Source organism: Rhineura floridana, chromosome 3 (genome assembly GCF_030035675.1).
Source record: "Rhineura floridana isolate rRhiFlo1 chromosome 3, rRhiFlo1.hap2, whole genome shotgun sequence".
Classification (NCBI taxonomy): Eukaryota; Metazoa; Chordata; class Lepidosauria; order Squamata; family Rhineuridae; genus Rhineura; species Rhineura floridana.
The window spans coordinates 209,593,643-209,615,982 of NC_084482.1; the positions used below are offsets into that span (position 1 = coordinate 209,593,643).

The window sequence follows — 22,340 nt, forward strand, 5'->3', positions numbered from 1 at the left end:
GAAATTGAGTTGAAGACAGTCCATTTCCATTTTTTTGTGCACAGTAGTGTAGCGGCAAATTCAGAAGTACAGGGGCCCTTCATGATAGTCACAGCCACGCCCCCTTGCCCCCTTTCCCTGCTGGGCAGAGAATGAAATCCTTGTCAATGCCTTCTCTCACAACAACAGATGTGCCTAGGAGCCAAAAAGCATGAAACCCCTGCAATCAGCCCAAATAACAGAAACAAGGCATGTGCTGTGCTGGTCTTGTTTTAGCAGGGAGGAAGCAACAATATTAAAACAGTTGATATAGTTGAGATAGTCACTTTAAATACATTTGATTTACTTTGCAATTTTAGTGAAGTTTCCTATAGTAAATCATTCTCCTTTGCTTCTGTTTCTGTGAGTATGTGAAGTACAGCAACAATTTGCAACACTAAAAAAAAGCTCCAAAAATAATTGTGGAATAATGGCACTGACTGTTCTGCAGAATAGTTTCCAATGGACATGAGGAGTGTCCAGAGCTTGGAAGATTACTTTTAAAAAGTAATAAATTACAGTTACAATTACATGGCCCAAAAAGTAGTAATTACCATTACAATTGCAATTGCTCTGAAAGTAACCAATTATTTTACTTTACACACACACACACACACACGTTGCCATCTTTTCCCCTGAGATGCAAAAAAGTTAAAATACTGCAAATGCAGCACAGTAGCCTCTGAACCTGTTCCAGTTTGTCTGCATCCTTCTTGAAGTGCGGAGACCAGAACTGGATGCAGTTTTGGACAATGAAGTAAATGTTATACAAATTTACACTGCACATTACTCATCCAGTGCCTCTCGGTGAAGGTACACCAGAACAGAACACACATGCCCCCTTGTGCCTATTTTGAAGCTGATGATGCTTCTGTGGGCACATTGACTGAATGCCACTTCTTATTGATGTCAGGAACTTTTACTGATGTGACATTATTTGGCACATCAGTAAAAACTGACTCAGCTGACACAAAGCACCATTCCTATTGTATGTATTTGTATGTATTTAATTTGTATACCACTTTATATTTCAAAAAATCTCAAAGTGGTTTGCATTTCAACAAAAATCAGTGTAAATTCTACATTCAATACAGTTGCTAATCATAAGAACAATAATCCACATTTTAAGTAACATAATTGAGCAATAAATCTCTAAACAATGTACATAAAATGAAAACAAAGTGAATCATATACAAAACAAAAAAAGAATATGAGTTATAAAATATATCTAATTCACATGAATATTACATATTGCCCTTGCGTAAAAAACGGTTAGTTTGCAGCTCGTTCTGAGTGTCCAGCATGTGTAGCTGACAACAATAATCCTAGTTGTTTTTGTTTTTTTGACTCTCCTGATGGAAAATGCCTTCGCTTTTATGCCAAAAACATGGCCTGCCAATGTTGCTGTTTACGGACCATGCCCATCTGCACAGGACCACCATAAATTGGTACTGTAACTTTTTGCCTAAATACCCCCATACAACTTCCTTGATACAGCAAAGGAGAGAACACACTCTTTTCAGTTGCATTTACACAACAAACAACTTTGTGCATTTCTCCTGTCTGTTGATAGTCCACCAAAAACCAATCAGATAGATCTGAGCTGCAGTTTCTGGTTCCTTCCCTATATCGTCCGGTATTTCGAGACTGCCAATGTGGTCCTTCGAGTGCCTTTAACTGCTATGAGTGGCGAGTGTTCTGCTTATGGACTGTAAGGGACCCTTTTGCAAATTGTGCATGAGGGGCGGGGACATGGTCTGTGTTGAACCCAGTGGCTGCCTTGGGGGTGCCGCAATGCTTGATGAGCTTTGGCTGTCAATAGTATACATTTGTGAGTGGGAAGTAGGTAGAATAGGGCTATGTACTCCCATGGAGTTGTTATCTAACCCAGAAGGGTTGCATGTCGTTCCTGGAGGAATGCCAGAAAGTATGCACTATGATGATGGAATAATCTCTTCCTTATCCACAGAGGTTGACAAACAGTTGTCCACTTGTGGTTCCCTATTGTCAAGTGTGCTCTCTCTCTATTTCTGTGTGTTTAATGCAATTTCAGATGTAAAATTTGTCATCTGCAAGTGAGTGATGTCCCTGTGGTTGGATAAGGGAGTTGGGTCAGACATGGGGGGATGCCAATGGGTCTATTTGGTGAAGCTGTTGTTGTTCTGGTCTAGACCTTTTCCTGGCACACATAATCTGCCAGTAGGTTAATACTTTGAAGGAGTCCCTCAAGTGCAGATTCCTTTGCATTCATATGCTGTTCATAGAGCAATCTCTCCTTCCTTGCTTCCGAGAACTCTTTCCGTAGCAACCGCATCATATTTGCATTCATTGCTTGGTCCACACGCATTAAATCAAGGAACTGCTGTCGCTGCCTAGAGGAAACTGCTGCTTCTTTTTTGGACTGCTCCATCATGGCCATGAGCAGCGATTCAATGCGTCCACCCTTATTTTTTTGTGTTCGAAGAAGGGTTAGGCGTTCTGTTGGGAAAAGAGTTGCCATTGGATTTGGGATTGTGGTGTCTGTTGCCAACAACAACAAAGGAATTAATTAAAAACAAAGGAAAGTTGCTTTGGCACTGAAAAAGCATAAGGCATCAAACAAATGGCCGTCTTGTACAACTTGGGCTAACGTCAAACGTTTTCCATAGCGGGATGATGGTTACATGACCACTTTATAATTTGTTGTTGTTATGTGCCTTCAAGTCAACTACGACTTGTGGCGACCCTATGAATCAGCGACCTCCAACAGCATCTGTCGTGAACCACCCTGTTCAGATCTTGTAAGTTTAGGTCTGTGGCTTCCTTTATGAAATCAATCCATCTCTTGTTTAGCCTTCCTCTTTTTCTACTCCCTTCTGTTTTTCCCAGATAATTTTTTTTATAATTAAAGGCTATTTTATTGTTACATTTTTTCTTCATTAAAGCAATTATTGAGCCAAAATTATGAATATATATATTCAAGGAGAAACTGAGCGAAGGGATTAGGGCGGTGGTAAACGCATCCTTAGCGGAGGGTGTAATGCCACTGGCCCTCAAGGAGGCAATTATAAAGCCTATCTTAAAGAAGTCCTCCTTGGATCCCCAAATTTTGAACAACTTTCGCCCAGTTTCGAATTTGCCATTTCTGGGCAAGATCATTGAGCGAGTGGTGGCTAACCAATTGTCAGCACACTTGGATGAAACGGATTATCTGGATCCATACCAATCGGGTTTCAGGACTGGACATGGAACTGAAACAGCCATGGTCGCTCTGGTGGATGATATGAGGAGGGCACTAGATAGGGGAGAATTCACCTTTCTTGTCCTCCTGGATCTTTCAGCGGCTTTTGATACCGTCGACCACGGTATCCTGTTGGATCGCCTGGAAGGAATGGGAATAGGAGGCACTGTTCTACGGTGGTTCCGTTCCTTTCTCTCTGACAGGCATCAACAGGTAGCATTGGGCGATGAGGTTTCAGACCCTTGGCCTCTCACTTGTGGAGTGCCACAGGGTTCTATCCTCTCTCCCATGCTATTTAACATCTATATGAAGCCGCTGGGATCCATCATCAGGAGATTTGGGCTGCGGTGTCACCAATATGCAGATGACACTCAGCTCCATCTCTCATTTAAGTCCTCACCAGAGTTGGCTGTGGAGACCATGTCCAAGTGCCTGGAATCCGTGAGTGGATGGATGGGAAGGAACAGGCTGAAGCTAAATCCTGACAAGACCAAGGTGCTGCTTGTGGGAGACAGAGGAAGGTTGGGCTCTGTTGACCTGAGGCTTAATGGGGTACAATTACCCCTGAAGGACCAGGTCCGCAGCCTTGGGGTTGTTCTTGATTCCAGGCTGTCCATGGAGGCTCAGATTTCGGCAGTGAGCCGTGCAGCCGGGTACCAATTACACCTCATATGTAGGCTGCAACCCTACCTCCCTGTTCATCAGCTCCCACTGGTAGTACATGCCCTGGTCACCTCTCGATTAGACTACTGCAATGCGCTCTACGTGGGGTTACCCTTGAAAACGGTCCAGAAACTTCAACTGGTACAGAATGCAGCGGCTCGTTTACTTACAAACAGTCGTCGCCGTGATCATATTACACCAGTATTATTCAATCTACACTGGCTTCCAGTAGTTTTCCGGGCCCAATTCAAGGTGTTGGTGTTAACCTTTAAATCCCTATACGGTTTCGGCCCAGTTTATCTGAAGGAGCACCTCCAGCACCACCAATTATGCCGCCCGACAAGATCAGCCACACAGGGCCTTCTCTCAATCCCACCAACAACAGTAGCTAGGTTGGTGGGGACTAGAGAGAGGGCTTTTTCAGTGGCGGCCCCCACTCTCTGGAATTCCCTCCCGTTCGATCTTTGGCATGCCCCTTCCCTGGATACTTTCCGCCGAGCCTTAAAAACTTGGCTGTTTGGACAGGCCTTTGGGACCGCCGGGGTGGGCTAATTTACATACTGAATGCCTGTTGTTATCTACTGCATATGTTGTTATTTTGTTATTGCTGAGTATATAATATTTTATTGTATTTACTGTATTTATTGTATTTTATTGGAATTTAATATGTACGTCGCCTAGAGTGGCTTCGGCCAGATAGGCGACCAAAACATTAAATTTACATTTACATTAAATTTACATATATATACACACCAACAGAGGCAAATGGATCTTCTGGTACTGTTGTGTCACCAGCGCTGATATTTTGTACTGTGGCCAAACCTGTGGTGTGAAAACATTCATTAGTAATATTCCTACAAGGGCGTTGATGGCAAATGCTTGCTATTGTGGCGAAGAAAGAAAAACGTGAAAGCAGGATGCCTATTCAGTGGCGTCTCCAAGTTACTTTGGAGATCATTGACTCCAAAGGCATGGCTGGACATTCCATGTGTCTGTCTGTTGCAAAAACAGAACCATGTTCAATTCCCCTAAACTATCACACATGTGCCACAAATGGAGCATTTTCTGCCCATTGCTTTCAGGAAAAGAGTTACAGTGCGCAAGGTTTGGCAAGATAGGTTTAGTAGTGGCTCATGATTTTTTAAATACTCACAACTATCTACTCCATTGCTGGTTTCTCCTAAGGAATGCGGATCCTTTTCTTCATTCAATAGATTAGCTGGAACGGCATGATCTACAGCAGAAGAAAGGGTATGGCGGTCTGTCCCTGTGTGAAGAAAAACGAAGATTGATACTTAGTAAGGAGGAAAAAGAAATACACAGTAACAACATCACAAGATGAATTGTCTTTATGTACATGCCCGAACACTATCGATGTATACAAGCCCCCTTTTTCATATAATAGCGGTGTGTAAGATTAATTTTTAATTTGTTCTCCTCTTGTTTCAAATACAAATATTTCAGGAGAATAAATAGCTGGTTAGCACTATTACACTCTGTTCTGTCTTTTGCGCATTTTTGTTGTTATGTGCCTTCAAGTCGATTTCGACTTATGGCGAACTTATGAATCAGTGACCTCCAGGAGCATCTGTCATGAACCGCCCTGTTCAGATCTTGTAAGTTTAGGTCTGCAGCTTCTTTTATGGAATCAATCCATCTCTTCTTTTGCACATACAATTAATACATCTACATACACAAGTCTATAACAGATATCCACAGTGGAAGTTTCCTCATTTTCCCTCCGATTGCATGACAAAAGAAAGCTCTGTCTGATAGGTTTAATGGTGTACTCATCCTGCAAATAACACAGAAACTACGGTGACCCTTGTATCTATGCAAGGCTTTGACGTGGAATGTGGGGAACATGGACACATTGACTCTGGTTACTAGTTCCCTGTAGAGTGGTAAATCTTTGCTGGAAATGTAGAAACGGAAAGAAATAAATGTTAGCATTGTTGTTATTTTTTATTATAATAACAACACACATCACTGATTGAAATATCAACAAGGTTAACATGTAAAATAAAAGCCACATAAACTCTTTTTGGGGGTTGGGGGTTCTTGGGCACACTGACAAAAACGTTTTTATAACTGAGCATTGTAACTTGAGTTTGTACCTATAAAGCTATGATGTTCTGTGTGTGCGCCTTTCACAATCCATAACATTATGTGGGTATGGCCGTCTCAATAACATCAAAAAACTTGGGTGGGGGGAAGAAAAAAGGTCTACATTGCTTACTCTTAACACAACAGTCACTTTTCAGAGCGGAAATTGCCACATGAGAAAACTACTGTTGACACAGATCATTCCTTACTATTTAAAACAGACCCGTTTTTATTTCAAAAAGTGTTCCGTTTCTGAAAAGACGGGGCAGGGGCGTAAATCATTACCATGCAACACTGGGAATGCTCACTCAAAAGGTGGCTCACGAGAAAAAAAAGTCGTTGATATGGTGTGCGAATACAGGTTGGATGTCAGCTTCCTAAAGAAAACACTATGCAATGCGCTGTTAATGGCATACAGCAGAATTTGATTCATTCACAAAATGTACATCCATCACTTTTTCTCAATGAACTGCTTGGCAAGCCCTGGGCATACCTAGAAAGGACAAGCACCTCCCATTGGAGGATGTAAAGCCACCATTCATCACTCTTGCAAATTGTCATGCTGCGAAGCATCATGCTTTTTTTTTCTTTACCACCTTTTCTCTCGGCTATGATGCCCCCTCTCTGCCCCAAATTGTTGCAAGACCCTTATCATTTTTAAACCAATGTTATCAATGAACCAACTGACAATGTTGATCACACTAACGTTAAATAGTTAGGCGTTCACATGCATGGTCCCATTGGCCTACAAACTGGAAACCGCCGAGGCTTTTAAGTTAAAAGTAGATGGCAATGTAAAACACATACATGCCACATGGCACATGCATTCAAAGCACCGTGCGACCGGCATAGTTCCAGAGCATGCACAGATTTCAATCTTTAAAAGTGTACCATCAAGGTGCAATATATTTGTAGCCATATCTATATTCTGCTTGTTAGGCGAAATCCACAGGTATTCAATGTTTACATTGCCCATCCAAGTCTTTATTATGTTATTTGTATATGGATATATATCTTGCACCCTTATGGTCTACTGTTCATTAAAGATTTCTGTGAATGGCAAGGGACAACAAAGGTGTCAATGTACTTGCTATTTATGTGAAAGGTCTGCAATAAATGAAAGGGAAAGTGAGGGGTAAAAACGGGGACTGCCATTTCACCGTTGCATGACTACAGGTGCAAGGTGCGGCCAAACACATTTTCAAGTCCAAAAAATCCCACTTCATAGTTAAGGGACACAACCAACTCAATGTCTTTCCCGCACCTACAAACCAAGTGCAATAATGTGATCATTCATTTACCTTAGGAGCCTTCAGAAAACCCTATGCCACGCTACGTGAATGGAATATATTCCCGTAGCAGCAAGCGATTCAAGAAAAAAGTCATGTGTGTCCCTTTTTCTCAATGAACTGCTTGGCATGACACTGGCGTCGCTAACCCAGAAAAGCAGTTTAAATGGGCGAATGTATAGCCGCCATTCATTGTACTTGCAAATTGCCATGCTGCGAAGTATCATTGTTTCGTGTTTTTACATCTTTTATCTATGCTGTCTTCCAAAATATTTTGTGCCATGAATATTTTCCACAAATATTTTCCATGAAGCAATAAATACTTGAGACTGCTGTAACATCAGAGACTGACCCATTCATTCAGAAGCACTACCGCATTTGCTTCCAATCTGGCAACCGCCAAGGCTTTGAGCCTTGGAATCCGGAAAACACTTGTTGCTATTAGGAAGTTCTTTACCAGTAGACTCAATTGAGCAGTCTGAATTCAGACTGTTCAGTTATACAGCTGGTTCAAAAAACCCACAGGCTCCCTTCTTTGGTAAAAGATAGATTTTTATAAACAACACATATTCATGCATTATGCCTACATTGTAAGTTCCTTCCCACATGCATAGTTCCTGACTCCTTCCCACATGCATAGTTCCAGACCATGAACAGAATTCCTACTGGAAATGTAGCCCCCAAGGGTGCAATCTGTATATCCCTATCTATATACATGAAATCATCATGATTTAGAAAGGCAATTTACACATCTCGGTGAATTTGATCGCGCTAAAAAACCCTGCTGGGACTTTAAAGGTTTTCCTGGCATAATAGTGTGAAAAAACAGGCAACTGACATTACTTTTCTGCCAGTGTTCTGTAGACACAATTGTGTTACCCCAAAATTGACAGTGGCCAGTCAGATGCTGGCTGACCAGAATCATGTCCCCCAACCCCAGTTCATGATGTCTGATTGATGGATGCACAGGTAATCGATCTTAGAACACTGATTTCTTTTGCCCAATTTAAAAAAGGGGAGAGGTAAATGCCACACAGTTGCAAGGAAGAAATGGTAAATGGAGGTCAATTGACTTTCCTTAAAATGCTGCCCAAAGAATTGTGCTAGTGCCAGAAACAGACCATTTCCAAATAAAATAAAATAACTGGTGGTCCCATTCACCGATATAAAGCAAGCAAACAAACAAAAAACGATTGAAACAAAGCATAAGTAATCAGTGGGTTTGGTGCAACTCACCTACACAAATCTGTTCTCCAAGGTAGCCCTCAACATCCACTGTGAGCAAACCTTCAGATTTGATATTGGACCTTTGTGGCGGCCTAGCAGCTGATGTTTCTGGAGCCGCTGGTGCCGCGGGTGCTTGCTTTGTGCGACGAAGACCGTGAATACATCTCGCAATTCTTTTTGGGGTTATACTAGCATCCCCACGAAGGATGCTGTGCAGTTCCTCATAGAACGGGCATGTAACTTTGCTATTCCCAGACTTTCGGTTGTGAGCAATCACTTTGCGGTACTCACTGCGCAGAGCCTTTGTTTTATTTCTGCATTCAACTCCGGTCCTGTTGTGTCCTCTGCAGGACATCTGCATAGCTATATCTTCAAATGTTTCTATGTTTCTGTAGCTGGCCTTAAGAATGTCCTGGATCTTGGCTTCACCCCATATATCTAGGAGATCCAAAACCTCTCTGTAACGCCATGAAACGCCACGTCCACTTTTCCGCATGTCCGACAATGATGTGCATTCTAGAGGAGGGAGTTCAGTTGTATGAAAAATGTAATTCACCCTTTCAGGCTCTTGGGGAGAAATCCAAGTACTGGTTTAAACTGGCAATTTAAATTGTTAAATTGTCAGGTATAGAGATGTAAAGGCCCCTCAAAAAAGGCCACACAAAATAAACAGGATTTTTCCCCAAAAGTTTTTTTGTTTTTGTTTTTTTCTGAAAAAATTGGATTATGAAATATTTGATTGATTGATTTGATTTATTATTTGATCTATATCCTGCCCTTCCTCCCAGCAGGAGCCCAGGGCGGCAAACAGAAACACTAAAAACACTTTAAAACATCATAAACAGACCTTAAAATACATTAAAACAAAACAATGCTAAAAACATTTTTTTAAAAAAGCTTTAAAAACATCTTTTAAAAAAGGGTTAAAAACATAGTAAAAAACACACATATTAACAAGCAATTCTAACACAGATGCAGACTGGGATAGGTCTCAACTTATAAGGCTTGTTGAAAAAGAAAAGTCTTCAAAAGGCGCCGAAAAGATAGCAGAGATGGCGCCTGCCTAATGTTCAAAGGGAGGGAATTCCACAGGGTAGGTGCTGCCACACTAAAGGTCCGTTTCCTATATTGTGCAGAACGAACCTCCTGATAAGATGGCATCTGCAGGAGGCCCTCACCCACAGAGCGCAGTGATCGACTGGGTATATAAGGGGTAAGATGATCTTTCAGGTATCCTGGTCCCGAGCTGTATAGGGCTTTGTACACCAAAACTAGAACCTTGAACTTAGCCCGGTAGCAAATGGGCAGCCAGTGCAATTCTTTCAGCAGCAGGGTGACATGTTGGCAATACTCTGCCCCAGTGAGCAGTCTCGCCAACGCATTTTGCACCAGCTGCAGCTTCTGGACCAACATTAAGGGCAGCCCCACATAGAGCGCATTACAGTAATCCAGCCTGGAGGTTACCAGTGCGTGGACAACAGTAGTCAGGCTATCCCGGTCCAGAAATGGTCTCAGCAGTCTTATCAGCCGAAGCTGGTAAAAGGAACTCCTAGCCACGGAGGTCACCTGGGCCTCTAGCGACAAAGATGGATCCAGGAGCACCCCCAGACTACAGACCTGCTCTTTCAGAGTGAGTACGACCCCATCTGAAGCAGGCAACTGACCAATTATCCGAACTCGGGAACCACCAACCCACAGTGCCTCCATCTTGCTAGGATTCAGACTCGCCCCAAATCTCCTGATGACTGCTCCCAAGGGCTTCATATAGATGTTAAACAGCATGGGGGACAAGATGGTACCCTGCAGCACCCCACAGCACAACTGCCAGGGGGCAGAAAGACAGTCACCCAATGCTATTCTCTGAGAGCAACCCTGGAGATAGGATCGGAACCACTGTAAAACAGTGCCTCCAATATCCATCTCACGAAGTCGGCCCAGAAGGATACCATGGTCAATGATATCAAAAGCCGCTGAGAGATAAAGTAAGAATAACAGGGTCGCACTCCCCCTGTCCTTCTCCCGATAAAGGTCATCCATCAGGGCGACCAAGGCCGATTCAGTCCCATAACCAGGCCTGAACCCAGACTGGGATGGGTCAAGATAATCTGTTTCATCCAAGAGTACTTGCAATTGCTGCGCCACAACCCTCTCAATCACCTTCCCTAAAATTCTTTTAGAATGATGAGTAAAATGTTCAAGACAAGCTGTTCAGAGATTTACTTCAAAAAAAATGAAGAATTTAACTTTATCCAAAATCCAAATATTGAACCATATTTTAGCTGCATTCAGGTATCTTAAACCCTATGTCAGGGGTTCCCAAACTGTGGCCTGCAGACCACCAGTGGTCCACGGGCTTCATTCGGGTCACAATTTGAATTCTATGAAATTCTTTTATTTCTTACATTGTATCACAAAATTTGAATTCCACAAAATTCAGAGTGTAAGGCAATATATGAAAAAAGAAGCAAAAAAAATACAGCTAAAGAACATGCAGCATCTAGCACAGAGCACTGTAATTGATACAACAGGCAACAAAATCATGAAGTGGTCCGCCAAGGCCTTTAGCAATTTTCAAGTGGAAACCAAGAGTCTTACTGAGATAGGCGACGAGATTATAATTCTCCTCCATGACTTCCTTATGCAGAGCTCTCTGGTCAGGATCCAGAAGGGCCCACTCCTCTTCTGTGAAATGCACAGCCACATCTTCAAAGGACACGGGACCCTGAAAGAGAAGGAGAAAATTGCCGCTTTATAGGTAACATAAAGATGATCTACTAACAAAATCAAGAAGACTCTTCAAGGCAAAATGGCTAGGTATTATCCCACAGAATGTAAACCTTCTGGAGCGGCATTCACAACCTTCATGGCAGGTGGGCTTGACAGAAGCAAAAAGAAGGAAGAGAGATCAGTTTAGGTCCCAGGAGAGGAGCAGGAGGCGGTACCCAGGCTTCCCCCTAGCAGTCTCCCTTGTGATCCTTCCTCCTACCTGATCCGATGCCAGAGCAGCGGCGTCCCCTCCGCCACAAAGAGGAGACGGCTGAGTAGGCCTTGCCTGCATCATTGCACCTCCTGCGAGAGACAAAGGTGGTGGGAAGCCATCAGTGCATGCTCAGAGGTTGTGACACTGAAACGCCAATACACCTCGTCCGTCGTATCTATTTCAAACATCTGTACAAGTTCAGTTGCGTGAAAATACAATATACCCCATTAAGCATCTCAAGGATTTCTTGCATAATGAATAAAGGAATTTAAATCTTGCCCTGCACCTTCCCTCTTTGCAGGAGATTTTCTCTGATGCAGGTGTTGTGGAAGATTCCAGACAGATCAGCTGAAGGGGATCCTCCTTTTGTGGTAATATGGAAGGGGGGGGTTTCACTTGCTCTTTGCAGTCCATATGCCCTAGCAATCAGCCAATCCCCTCTGCATTTTCTTAATCGCGCCTCCCCCAGGGGCCTCCTAGCCCCCTCCTCACTGTCCAGCATTGCTATTCTTCCTATTTATTTATTTATTTATTGAATTTATTAGTCGCCCATCTGGCTGGCTGTCCAGCGACTCTGGGTGACGTACAAAATAGGCATACAATACCTAGACATTAAAAATCTAAAAACAATGAAGATAAAATCTAGCCCAATGCAACCTCCCCAACAGCACTGGGACTCCCATTCCTCCAAATACACTGTGGGGTGGGGTGGACTGTGGGCAGCCTGAGAATCCAGAAAGGGGTTACCGAAGCAACCTTTGGAAACACAGAAGCTACTTTCCTTCAGAGCCAAATGCAGGCAGGAAGAGACTTGCAAAATAGTTTTATTAGTCCATTGAATCTGCCTATGCGGAAAATCTTCATTTCTGACATAGATCTACATTTTATTTATGTATTTTTAATGTAAAATCAAGTTAACATTTCTTAGCCGCATCTAAGATCTGCTGGACTGCTTCTGAATATGAAGCTTCCACCCTTACCACGACTACTCCAGTTGGTCTTACGCACTGCCCATTTGTGGTATCCTTGCCTCAGTAGTAGGTTACTAACTGGACAAGGTCCCGATCCATCTCTTTATTCCCCTTCCACTCTGGATGCATATCCCGTGACAGTGACTCACCGGCCAGAGAGAAATGCACCCCGCCGCTGCCCACCATCATATCCATTGATTGCTAAGGAATGAGGAACGGTGAGGAACACCCTCGATCGCTTGCACCCAGGAAATGCCGGCTACCGGGGATGCCTTAATTGTTTTTTTTAATTCCCTACTGGAGTAAAAGCTGTGCCTTCACTTCAAGTGCGCTCCTTTAAGTTTCCCCACTCCACCTCTGTCATATGAAAGGAGCCTCAGGGGTTTGCAGGGCGGAGAAGCAGGAGGATAGAGAAGCTCCGATCCCTGTTTTGGTTTTTTTTTGGGGGGGGGGGGAGTCCCAAATGGACCAGCCCAACAGACTACCTCCCCGTAGGGGTGAAATGGGGCGAGGGTCTCGCTTGCTCTTCTCAACCCTGGGCACGCCAGCAATCGCCTGATTCCCCCCAATAGCTGCCTAGCTTGGAAACTGGGCACCTCTTCCCCTTCCTCGCTTCCCTGCCTTGCAGTGCCTCCGATGCCCCCTTCCCTGCACCCCTGGGGCTCCCCTGCACCCCAAATGCACAAAAGAGGGGGTCTCACCAACCAGATCCCAGAAACGGCGACCGATGCAGCCGCCTGGGTAACACAGAAGCCGCTTCTCTCCACGTGAGGAGCCGGGCAGGAAAGGACTTTTTGGGGTGGGGGAGGAGCCTTTCCTCTGGAAGACCCCTCCCCCGTCATACCCTTCCTCTCTAGGAATCGAGTTCAGTTCATTTTAACCCTTAGAAGCAATGCGATCTCTCCAGGCGGGAGACAAGGAGAAAATGCGCGTTGCGCGTCGGGGTGGGCGGGAGGCAGCCTCGACATTTCCCCTCCAGGTGATGAAAATGGGAGGAAGCCGCCGGCGAAGAATGCTTTTATTCCCGTGATTGGCAACTGGTTGGCCACTGTGAGGCGAGGATGCCGGCTTAGGTGGGCCACTGGCCTGATCCGGCAGCCGGGCTCGTCTGTTTTTGCTTTGCCGCCTCTCCGGTTCAGAGCGAAGGCGGCTCTTTGTTACCCCGTCCCCGAGAAAAGTGAAATTGGGTTGGTGGGATGAGACTGCAGGAAGAGCGAGGAGTGAAACTGGTTTGGGGTGAAAAGGGGGGCGGGAAAGAGAAGGCTCCAAACTCCTCTTTCCAGGATCTGGGGCTTCCTCCTGCATTCACACTGCAAACCGGATTCTAAACTCCATGGCGCGGCCCCTTTGCAAGCCCCCATCTCTGCAGTCCCGGGGTGGTGGTGGCCTGGTGCAAAGGGAGCAACCTTGAGGGGGAGAGGTAATAATAATAATAATAATATTTTATTTATTGGTCGCCTATCTGTCCAGGTTAGTGGACACTCTAGGCGACTTACAATAACAAAAAGCTATACATAATATACATATACAAAAACAAACCACAGTCCTAAACAATTTAAAACCAATTTCCAATTAAAACATCATAAAATTAATCCTCCTTAATCCCACCAAAAAAAAAAAAAAGCAGCACACAAAAAACAAACAAAAAACAAACACACACCCAGGCCACCCCAGCCAGCCGGCTTATGTATCCCTCCAAAGAGGGACAGGTGGTAGCAATCAGTCCCAGCTGGCTGGGTACCTGGGGCCTGGTCCTGCAGGATGCAGGTCTGCCAGGCAGAAGTCCCACAGGGAAGGGTGGTGGAGGTGGTGATCCCACAGCAGCAGCAGCAGCAGACTCTCCTTCCCTGGGCGGCAATGTTCTCTTCCTGCAGGCCCTGGGTCTCCAGGTAGAGACGTTCAACACATGAAGAGTGGCTTCCACACGTTATCAGTTCAGAACCACAAAACGTGGCGAGGGACCCAGGCTCAGATGACTTTTAAAGGGGAGGGGGGAAGGACGACTTCCAGGAGGAGAGGTCAATCAATTGGTATTAGTCACTATATGGAACCTCCATGGTCAGAGGCAATGTACCTCTTAATTCCACTTGCCTGAGAACGGAGGGGCAAGTGAAGGAGCTTGCTTTCAAGGCCGGCTGATGGGCTTTTGAGAAGCACCTGGCTGGCCTCCTTATTGAGGATGGGATGCTGGACCAGATGGGCCTCCTGGCTCTCATCCAGAATTGCTCCCCTCAGGGATCATTTCCACACTATACATTTAAAACAGATGGCTCCCCCCCCAAGAATCCTGGGAACAGTAGTTTATCAAATTTGCAGATGATACAAACTTGGGGGGCATAGCTAATACCGTGGAAGATAAACAAAATTCAAAGGGACCTTGATAGGCTGGAGCATTGGGACTCTTCCCTCTCACTTGAGGCTCAAGTAGCCTCGGTGGTTAGGAATGCGTTTTACCAACTTTGGTTGGTAGCCCAGCTACGTCCCTATTTGAGTAAAGAGGACCTTACATCAATGGTACATGCTCTGGTAACCTCGCGTTTGGATTACTGTAATGCGCTTTACGTAGGGCTACCTTTGAAGACAGTTCGGAAGCTACAACTAGTGCAAAATGCAGCGGCCAGATTGCTGACAAGGACCAAGCGGTCCGAGCATATAACACCTGTTCTGGCCAGCTTGCACTGGTTGCCAATATGTTTCCGGGCTAGATTCAAAGTGTTGGTATTAACCTATAAAGCCTTATACGGTGCGGGACCACGATACCTTGCGGAACGCCTCTTCCGATATGAACCGGCCCGTGCACTACGTTCTGCTATGAAGGCCCTCCTCCGGGTTCCAACCCACAGGGAGGCCCGGAGGGTGATGACAAGATCTAGGGCCTTCTCAGTGGTGGCCCCCGAACTATGGAACAGTCTCCCCGAGGAAGTACGCCTCGCACCGACTCTGCTCTCCTTCCGGCGCCAGGTCAAAACCTTCCTATTCTCTGAAGCATTTTAAGTTACACTGATTTACTTTTTAAAATGTTTATTGTATTGGATTGATGATTGTATTTTAGTATTATTTTGTTATTCATTGTATTTTTATGCTATTTTATGTTCACCGCCCAGAGAGCTATTGCTAGTCGGGCGGTATATAAATTTAATAAATAAATAAATAAATAATAAATAAATAAAACAACAGAATGAAATTCAACAGGGATAAATTCAAAGTTCTACACTTAGGAAAAAACCCAAATGCAGAGTTATAAGATGGGGGATACTTGGCTCAGCAATACGACATGTGAGAAGGATCTTGGAATTGTCGTTGATCACAAGCTGAATATGAGCCAACAGTGTGATGCGGCTGCAAAAAAGGCAAATGCTATATTAGGCTGCATTAACACAAGTATAGTTTCCAAATCGCCTGAAGTATCAGTTCCCCTCTATTCAGCACTGGTTAGGCCTGATTTTGAATATTGCATCCAGGTCTGGTCTCTGCACTTTAAGGATGCAAACAAACTGGAACGGGTTCAGAGGAGGGCAACAAGGACGATCAGGGGACTGGAAACAAAGCCCTATGAGGAGAAACTGAAAGAACTGGGCATGTTTAGCCTGGAGAATACTGAGGGGAGATACGATAGCACTCTTCCAAGTACATGAAAGGTTGTCACACAGAGGAGAGCTGGGATCTCTTCTTGATCATCCGGAGTGCAGGACATGGAATAATGGGCTCAAGTTGCAAGAAGCCAGATTTTGACTGAACATCAGGAAAAACTTCCTGTTAGAGCTATATGACAATGGAACCAATGACCTAGAGAGGTAGTGGGCTCTCCGACACTGGAGGCATTCAAGAGGCAGCTGGACAGCCATCTGTTGGGAATGCTTTGATTTGGATTCCTGCATTCCACAGGGGGTTGGACTTGATGGCCTTATAGGCCCCTTCCCCTATTCTATGATCTCTCACAGTTACAATTCTCAGAACCCTTAACAAAATAAGAGTTCTCAGGATTTGGTGGTGGTGGTAGGGAAGCCCTGTACTTTAAATATGCATGAAATGTATGGTGTGGATGTGACCATGTTCTTATATGGGTTAGGAGAGTTGAGATGGTCATATCTGTGGTTCGGCCCTGTGTGAGCTATTGATCTTGTTTCCATCATCCCAGAGGTGTTTCCCCATTTGGGGATTGGATGTTTTTCTGGAGCAGGGATGGAGTCTTCAGGATTCCTTTTCCCCACATTAAAGTAGACTGGTGAGACCACAGCAAAGCATTTGGCATTATCTCATTCTGTTAGCAGGATTTATTCAAATTTTACTGGGAAGATCAAACAAGATCCTATGTTCCTTGACTGTCAAAACGATTTTAGAAAGATCTGGAAAACTCAAGAAATGGCCAGGAATAATCCATTTATTGTTATTTTCATAAAGGAGATTATTTTATTATTATTACATTTATATCCCACCTTTCCTCCAAGGGTGGCATATGAACATGGTTATCCTGCTCCCGATTTTATCCTTACAACAACCCTGTGAGGTAGGTTAGACTGAGAGACAGTGAATGGCCCAAAGTCACCCAGTGAGCTCATGACCGAGCAAGGATTTGAACCCTGGTCTCTCAGGTCCGAGTCTGATACTCTAACCGCTGGACCATGCCAGCTCTATAACACATTACAACCCACTGATGCTATAATGGGGAACAAAACTATAGCCAACTGGTGTTTAAACAGCCTCAGGCCTCACTGATATCAGGCAATACATTGTGGCAGACCTAAGACGGCTCCCACCAACCAAGGACAGAACTGAATGCTCCCATACAAAAGCACCACTATCCATGCAGGTAAGGCTGGTAGAGTGGGGAGGGCAAACAGGAGCAGCAATTATTTCTCACTTCATGCTGGAAGTGGAAAAGCCTAAAAACAAAATGATTTGGTTTCTTTCCTGCCTTTGCTCAAGATCTTTATATGGCACCTTGCTTGGCATTCACATATTCAGTGCATTTGATATGTGGGTTCTCTAGTATAAACAAGAGTTAAATATGAAATAAATCTTTATTGCTCAGAGCCAGAGGCTACCACAATTCATCACATGTAAAAGGAAAATAAAAAATACATATTAAAATAACAAGTCATATTTCAACACAGCATACAGTAAAGTCAGCACTAAATTCCAAATAAAATTCCCTCTCCCGAGTAAAAGATACACTGACCCACCCCATGACTTAGTGAATTAAGTATTACAGTCACAATGGCGCCGAGGCACAACCCACTCAAGAGTTAAATAGTGACAGAATCTTGTTGCGTATTCAAAGCACTTTTGTGAAGTCTTTGGTGATAAGTGAGGTTTATCTTATTATTGTACCTGTTTCCACATTCCAAGCAATTAAATACTTTGACCCTTGTATGAGTTCTTTGATGCAATGTAAGGCTTGCCCTTCTACTAAAGCTCTTTCCACACTCCAAGCATGTATATGGTTTCTCCCCTGTGTGAATTCTTTGATGCATATTAAGGCTTGATCTTCTAGTGAAGCTGTTTCCACACTCCACACATTTATATGGTTTCTCTCCTGTATGAGTTGTTTGATGAGCAGCGAGACCTATCTTCTGTGTGAAGCCCTTTCCACATTCCAAGCATTTGTAGGGTTTTTCTCCCGTGTGAATTCTTTGATGATAAGTGAGACTTCTCTTGTGACTGAAGCTCTTTTCACATTCAATGCACTGATATGGTTTCTCCCCTGTGTGAATTTTTTGATGAGAAGTAAGGCTACAACGATGGCTAAAGCTCCTTCCACATTCCAAACATTTATATGGTTTCTCCCCTGTGTGAATTCTTTGATGAGAAGAAAGGCCCGAACTTCTAATGAAGCTCTTTCCACACTCCAAGCATTTATATGGTTTCTGCCCTGTATGAAATGTTTGATGATCAGTGAGACCTATTTTCTGTGTGAAGCCTTTTCCACATTCCAAGCATTTATATGGTTTCTCTACTCTGTGAATTCTTTTATGAGAAGTAAGGGTACAACGATGACTGAAGCTCTTTCCACATTCCACGCACTGATAAGGTTTCTCCCCAGTGTGAGTTGTCCGATGAAAAGTTAGAGTCATCTTATGTGTGAAACTCTTTGCACATTCCATGCATTTATACGGTTTCTCTCCTGTGTGAATTCTTTGATGAGAAGTAAGGGCACTACGCTGACTAAATCTCTTTCTACATTCAATGCACTGATATGGTTTCTCCCCTGTGTGAATTCTTTGATGCAAAGTAAGGTTTGAACTTCTAATGAAGCTCTTTCCACATTCCATGCATTGGTATGGTTTCTCCCCTGTATGAATTCTTTGATGGAAAGTGAGATGTATCTTTTGACGGAAGCCCTTTCCACATTCTAAGCATTTATATGGTTTCTCCCCTGTATGAATTCTTTGATGAGAAGTAAGATATATCTTCAGTCTGAAGCTCTTTCCACATTCCCTGCACTGATATCGTTTCTCTCCTGTGTGGATTTTCCAATGTGCTTCACATTCTGATTTACAGTTGAAACTTTTTTGATATACACGGTATGTACTCTTTTCCTGTAGTTTTTCTGTTTTTTCTATCATTGCAATTCCATGGTAGCTACTGCCCTGAGAAGGAGAGGATTTATCCCACCCATTCCAATTTGCTTCAGCTTTCCTTCTTGATGGTTCCCTATTTTTAGGTGCGTCTCTTTCTAGTGACACCCAGCATAGTTCTCCCTTATTCTTGGTTTCCCAATTGTTACCTCCTGCAATTGAGAGAGAGAACTAATTAGAACCTGAGGAACACGTGGTGTCTCAGATCAAGTTCAACCAATGCTTGTGACAAGGGAAGAATTAAAAAGACATTAATTTTATTATTCATTTAATTAATTAGATAAAAAGCATTCATATACCACGTCATATTTTGAAAAAAAACTAATTTAGATGTGAGGCACATCTGATCACCCAGTCCAGTCATCGAAAGACATAGGAGCAGCCTGAGCCACAGGAAAAAGCCTGGGAGAACACGTACCCTGAAATGTTGCCTAGGCATCACACAGACACAGGGTCATTCTCTTTTTAATGCACATGCTGATTTCCTTACATTACAATAAATTGCTTGAATGACACTCTGTGGGCTTCTTCAATTTCAGGACATGCTCAGGTCTCAATGTCAAAAGGTCCCAAAAGGAGTGTCAGAGCTGCATGACAGACTTGTAGGCTCGTGTGCAAACTGCACACTTCATAACGGTGCTGCACGTACTTGATTTGCATCATCTTTTTTTTAATCTATTACAAAAATCTTTCTGCAAGGGCAGAAAAATTTGCTTGGAGGGTGGTCGGATCAAGCTCCCAAATTGCGTATTTGTTACCCAGCAGAGATATTGAAATGGTTACAAACTAGGGGCAAAAATACCAGTTGCCTTCTATTAGAAGCAGCAGCAACACCCTTGGTTATCAGAGTAGTTTTGCAGGATCTGAGTGCATTAAAATCAATGGCAGGATAAGCATATGATTTTTTTTAAAAAGAGGAGAGGTCAAGTCATTCATCGGCAGAGCATGTCATCTGCATGGAAAACACCCCAACTTCAATCACCAACTTCTCCAATTAAAAGATCTTTGAAGAAGCCCCTAGACAGGCTGGGCTTCAGACCTTGGAAAGATGCTGCCAGTCAGAGCAGACAATACTGGCCTTTTTTGTGAAATACAAATTGGATATTTTGTTAAATAGAAATGCGGGATATCAATGTTTTAATCATAAAAACAGAAGGTAGACTAGAAGGGGATTTGAGGTACTGAAAAAAAATCCTAAAATTACATATAAATTTTAAATGTCTTTTCATCCAAGTAGGGAAACGGAGATTCTTACTGAGAGAGGTGATGAGATGATAATTCTCTTTCATGACTTCAGTATGCAGAGCCTTCTGGCCAGGATCCAGCAGGGCCCACTCCTCCTGGCTGAAATACACAGCCACATCCTCAAAGGACACGGGACCCTGCAAGAGGAGGAAGCATTTGCTTCTTTATAGGCAATAGCAAAATCCCGAAGACTCGTCGAGGAAAGGTGGCTGGGTATTTTCCTGCATGATTGAAATCTTCACTAGTGGCACCTGCAACCTTCCTGCTGGGCAGTTCTGAAAGGTGAGATTGATTCACTTAGGCCCAGGAAGGTGAGCAGAGGACAGAGGCACCCAGGCTTCCCCTTGGCAGTCTCCCCTGTGATTCTCCCCCTACCTGATCCGGTGCCAGAGCAGCTGCCTCCCCTGCAAAATGAAGAAGGGACGGCTGAGTAGATCTTGCCGGCATCATTCCCTCTCCTGTGAGACACAAAGGTGGTGGGAAGCCATCAGCACGTGCTCAGAGGTTAAGAGACACATGTCTAAGTACACCCTGACACTGCAACATGCCCCATCCACTGTATATATTTTTAATGTTCCTACACATTAAATAGTTAAGTTGTGTGAAAATGCAATTCGCCCCATTTAGGCCCGGGAGAGAAATCCAAGTACATGTTTAAGATGTCAAGTACAGGGATGTGAAGCCCCCACCCCCACCCCCACCCCCACCCCCCAAAAAACCCTGAAAGATTCAGGAGAAAAAAAAGTTTTTTTTCCTGGTGCCTTTTTTTTGTTTCTTTTTTTTCTGAAAATTTTGAAAAAGTTTAGATTATGAAATCATTTCTTTTAGAACGATGAATAAAATGTTGAGGTCAAAGTGTTGAGAAGTTTAGTCCTCCCAAATGAGTTCTAAAAACAATGCAAGAGGAAGACTTTTCTGTAAGACTCCATATAGCATCAGGTAGTTACAATTCCTATACAGTGAGGCCAAGCAACAGGGCGGTGGAGTCGATACGCCAAACCTTCGACTCCGACTCCTCCATTTTTCTACTGTCCGACTCCGACTCCACCCAGAATTGCTTCCGACTCCACAGCCCTGGAAAGGGCTGTAAATATCTTTTTAAATTGGAAGCTCTCATAGGAGCATTTTTATCGCTGCCAGAATATGCGCTGATCTTGGCATCACAGCATTTGTCTTCACCTGGGTCCTGTGTCATACACTGACACACAAAATGTTTTCTATCCTGAGTTATGGTGAAATGCTCAACTACAGCTGGCTTCATGGGAAGCTTCTTTGACATTTTGAATTTATATTTTAAAAAATTTGTCAGTCAAAATTTGTTTTGAAGCCGGAGTCGGAGTCAGTACATTTCTACCAACACCGACTCCAACTCCACCCAAAATTGCTTCCAACTCTGACTCCGACTCCACAGCCCTGCCAAGCAAGTCTTGAGCTCCATACTGAAAATGCAAGAGCAAGATGCATTTCTGCTTCTAGGAGGCACTGCTATTGACACAAGAGAGAAGAAGGATTTAGGGCCTTCTTTGCTTGTGGGCTCTCTCTTGTTGGCATCTGTTTCTGTTCTCTTGACTAGGCCTCAAGGGCCTATGAGTGGGAGAAAATACAAAGCAACACAAAGGAGCTGAACCTATCTTTAATTGAAAGGGAAGATATTTTAGCTGCATTCGTTTATCTTCATAACCCGTGTAAATAATTGAATTCCTACTATTCTGATGCTTTGTAGCAAAATCCCACCTACACAACCGTAGCTTAACGTTGCAAGCCAGCCACAAGGGCCGGCATCAGAGGGCGGCCAGGCTGGGCCATGGCAGATGGCCCCTGCAGCCCAGAGGAGCCCCTGGAGGGCCCCTCCTTACAGTGGGGGGGTAGAGCTCCTTTTCTCAACCCTGCCGCAGATCAGACAGGAAGCTCCCAGGCACTCCCCTCATATAGACCACGTGGGCTTTAGTAAGCACGTATGCCCCACCTACCTCTCCCATTGCTGTGAATGCGGTGCACGCATGTGTGCCATCACCAAGATGACGGTGGAGGTACCAGCCCTTA

The 22,340-nt window shown here is 43.9% G+C and overlaps 2 protein-coding genes across 5 annotated transcripts in view; both read right to left on the bottom strand.

Moving 5' to 3' along the window:
- Positions 1-22,340, bottom strand: part of LOC133378922 (uncharacterized) — a 53,176-nt gene that overhangs the window by 10,621 nt on the left and 20,215 nt on the right. Inside the window, 3 exon segments of the mRNA XM_061613535.1 lie at positions 17,733-19,204; positions 20,308-20,434; positions 20,673-20,755. Of these exon segments, the coding sequence (XP_061469519.1) occupies positions 17,733-19,204; positions 20,308-20,434; positions 20,673-20,755 (1,682 nt within the window).
- Positions 1,075-13,429, bottom strand: LOC133381450 (uncharacterized). 4 transcript variants are annotated; one of them, XM_061620581.1, is made up of 7 exons: positions 13,176-13,337; positions 11,510-11,592; positions 11,119-11,245; positions 8,533-9,039; positions 5,055-5,168; positions 4,655-4,723; positions 1,075-2,538 (listed from the first exon to the last, which is right to left on the bottom strand). In XM_061620581.1, the coding sequence occupies exons 2-7, from the start codon at positions 11,582-11,584 to the stop codon at positions 2,186-2,188; spliced, it is 1,245 nt and encodes a 414-aa protein (XP_061476565.1). In that variant the 5' UTR covers positions 11,585-11,592; positions 13,176-13,337; the 3' UTR covers positions 1,075-2,185. The 4 variants fall into 4 exon arrangements, with proteins under 4 accessions (XP_061476565.1, XP_061476564.1, XP_061476563.1 ...); XM_061620580.1 differs by having other exon boundaries at positions 13,180-13,246; XM_061620579.1 differs by lacking the exon at positions 11,510-11,592 and having other exon boundaries at positions 1,075-2,496; positions 13,176-13,429.

Coding starts and splice junctions, on each gene's coding strand:
- LOC133381450 (XM_061620578.1), bottom strand. CDS start 13,316: ATGACGGGGGAGGGGTCTTCCAGAGGAAAGGCTCCTCCCCCACCCCAA. Junction 9,040..11,118: donor TAATCTCGTCGCCTATCTCA/GTAAGACTCTTG, acceptor TCCCTCCTCTAG/AATGCACATCATTGTCGGAC. Junction 4,724..5,054: donor CAGCAATGGAGTAGATAGTT/GTGAGTATTTAA, acceptor TTCACACCACAG/GTTTGGCCACAGTACAAAAT.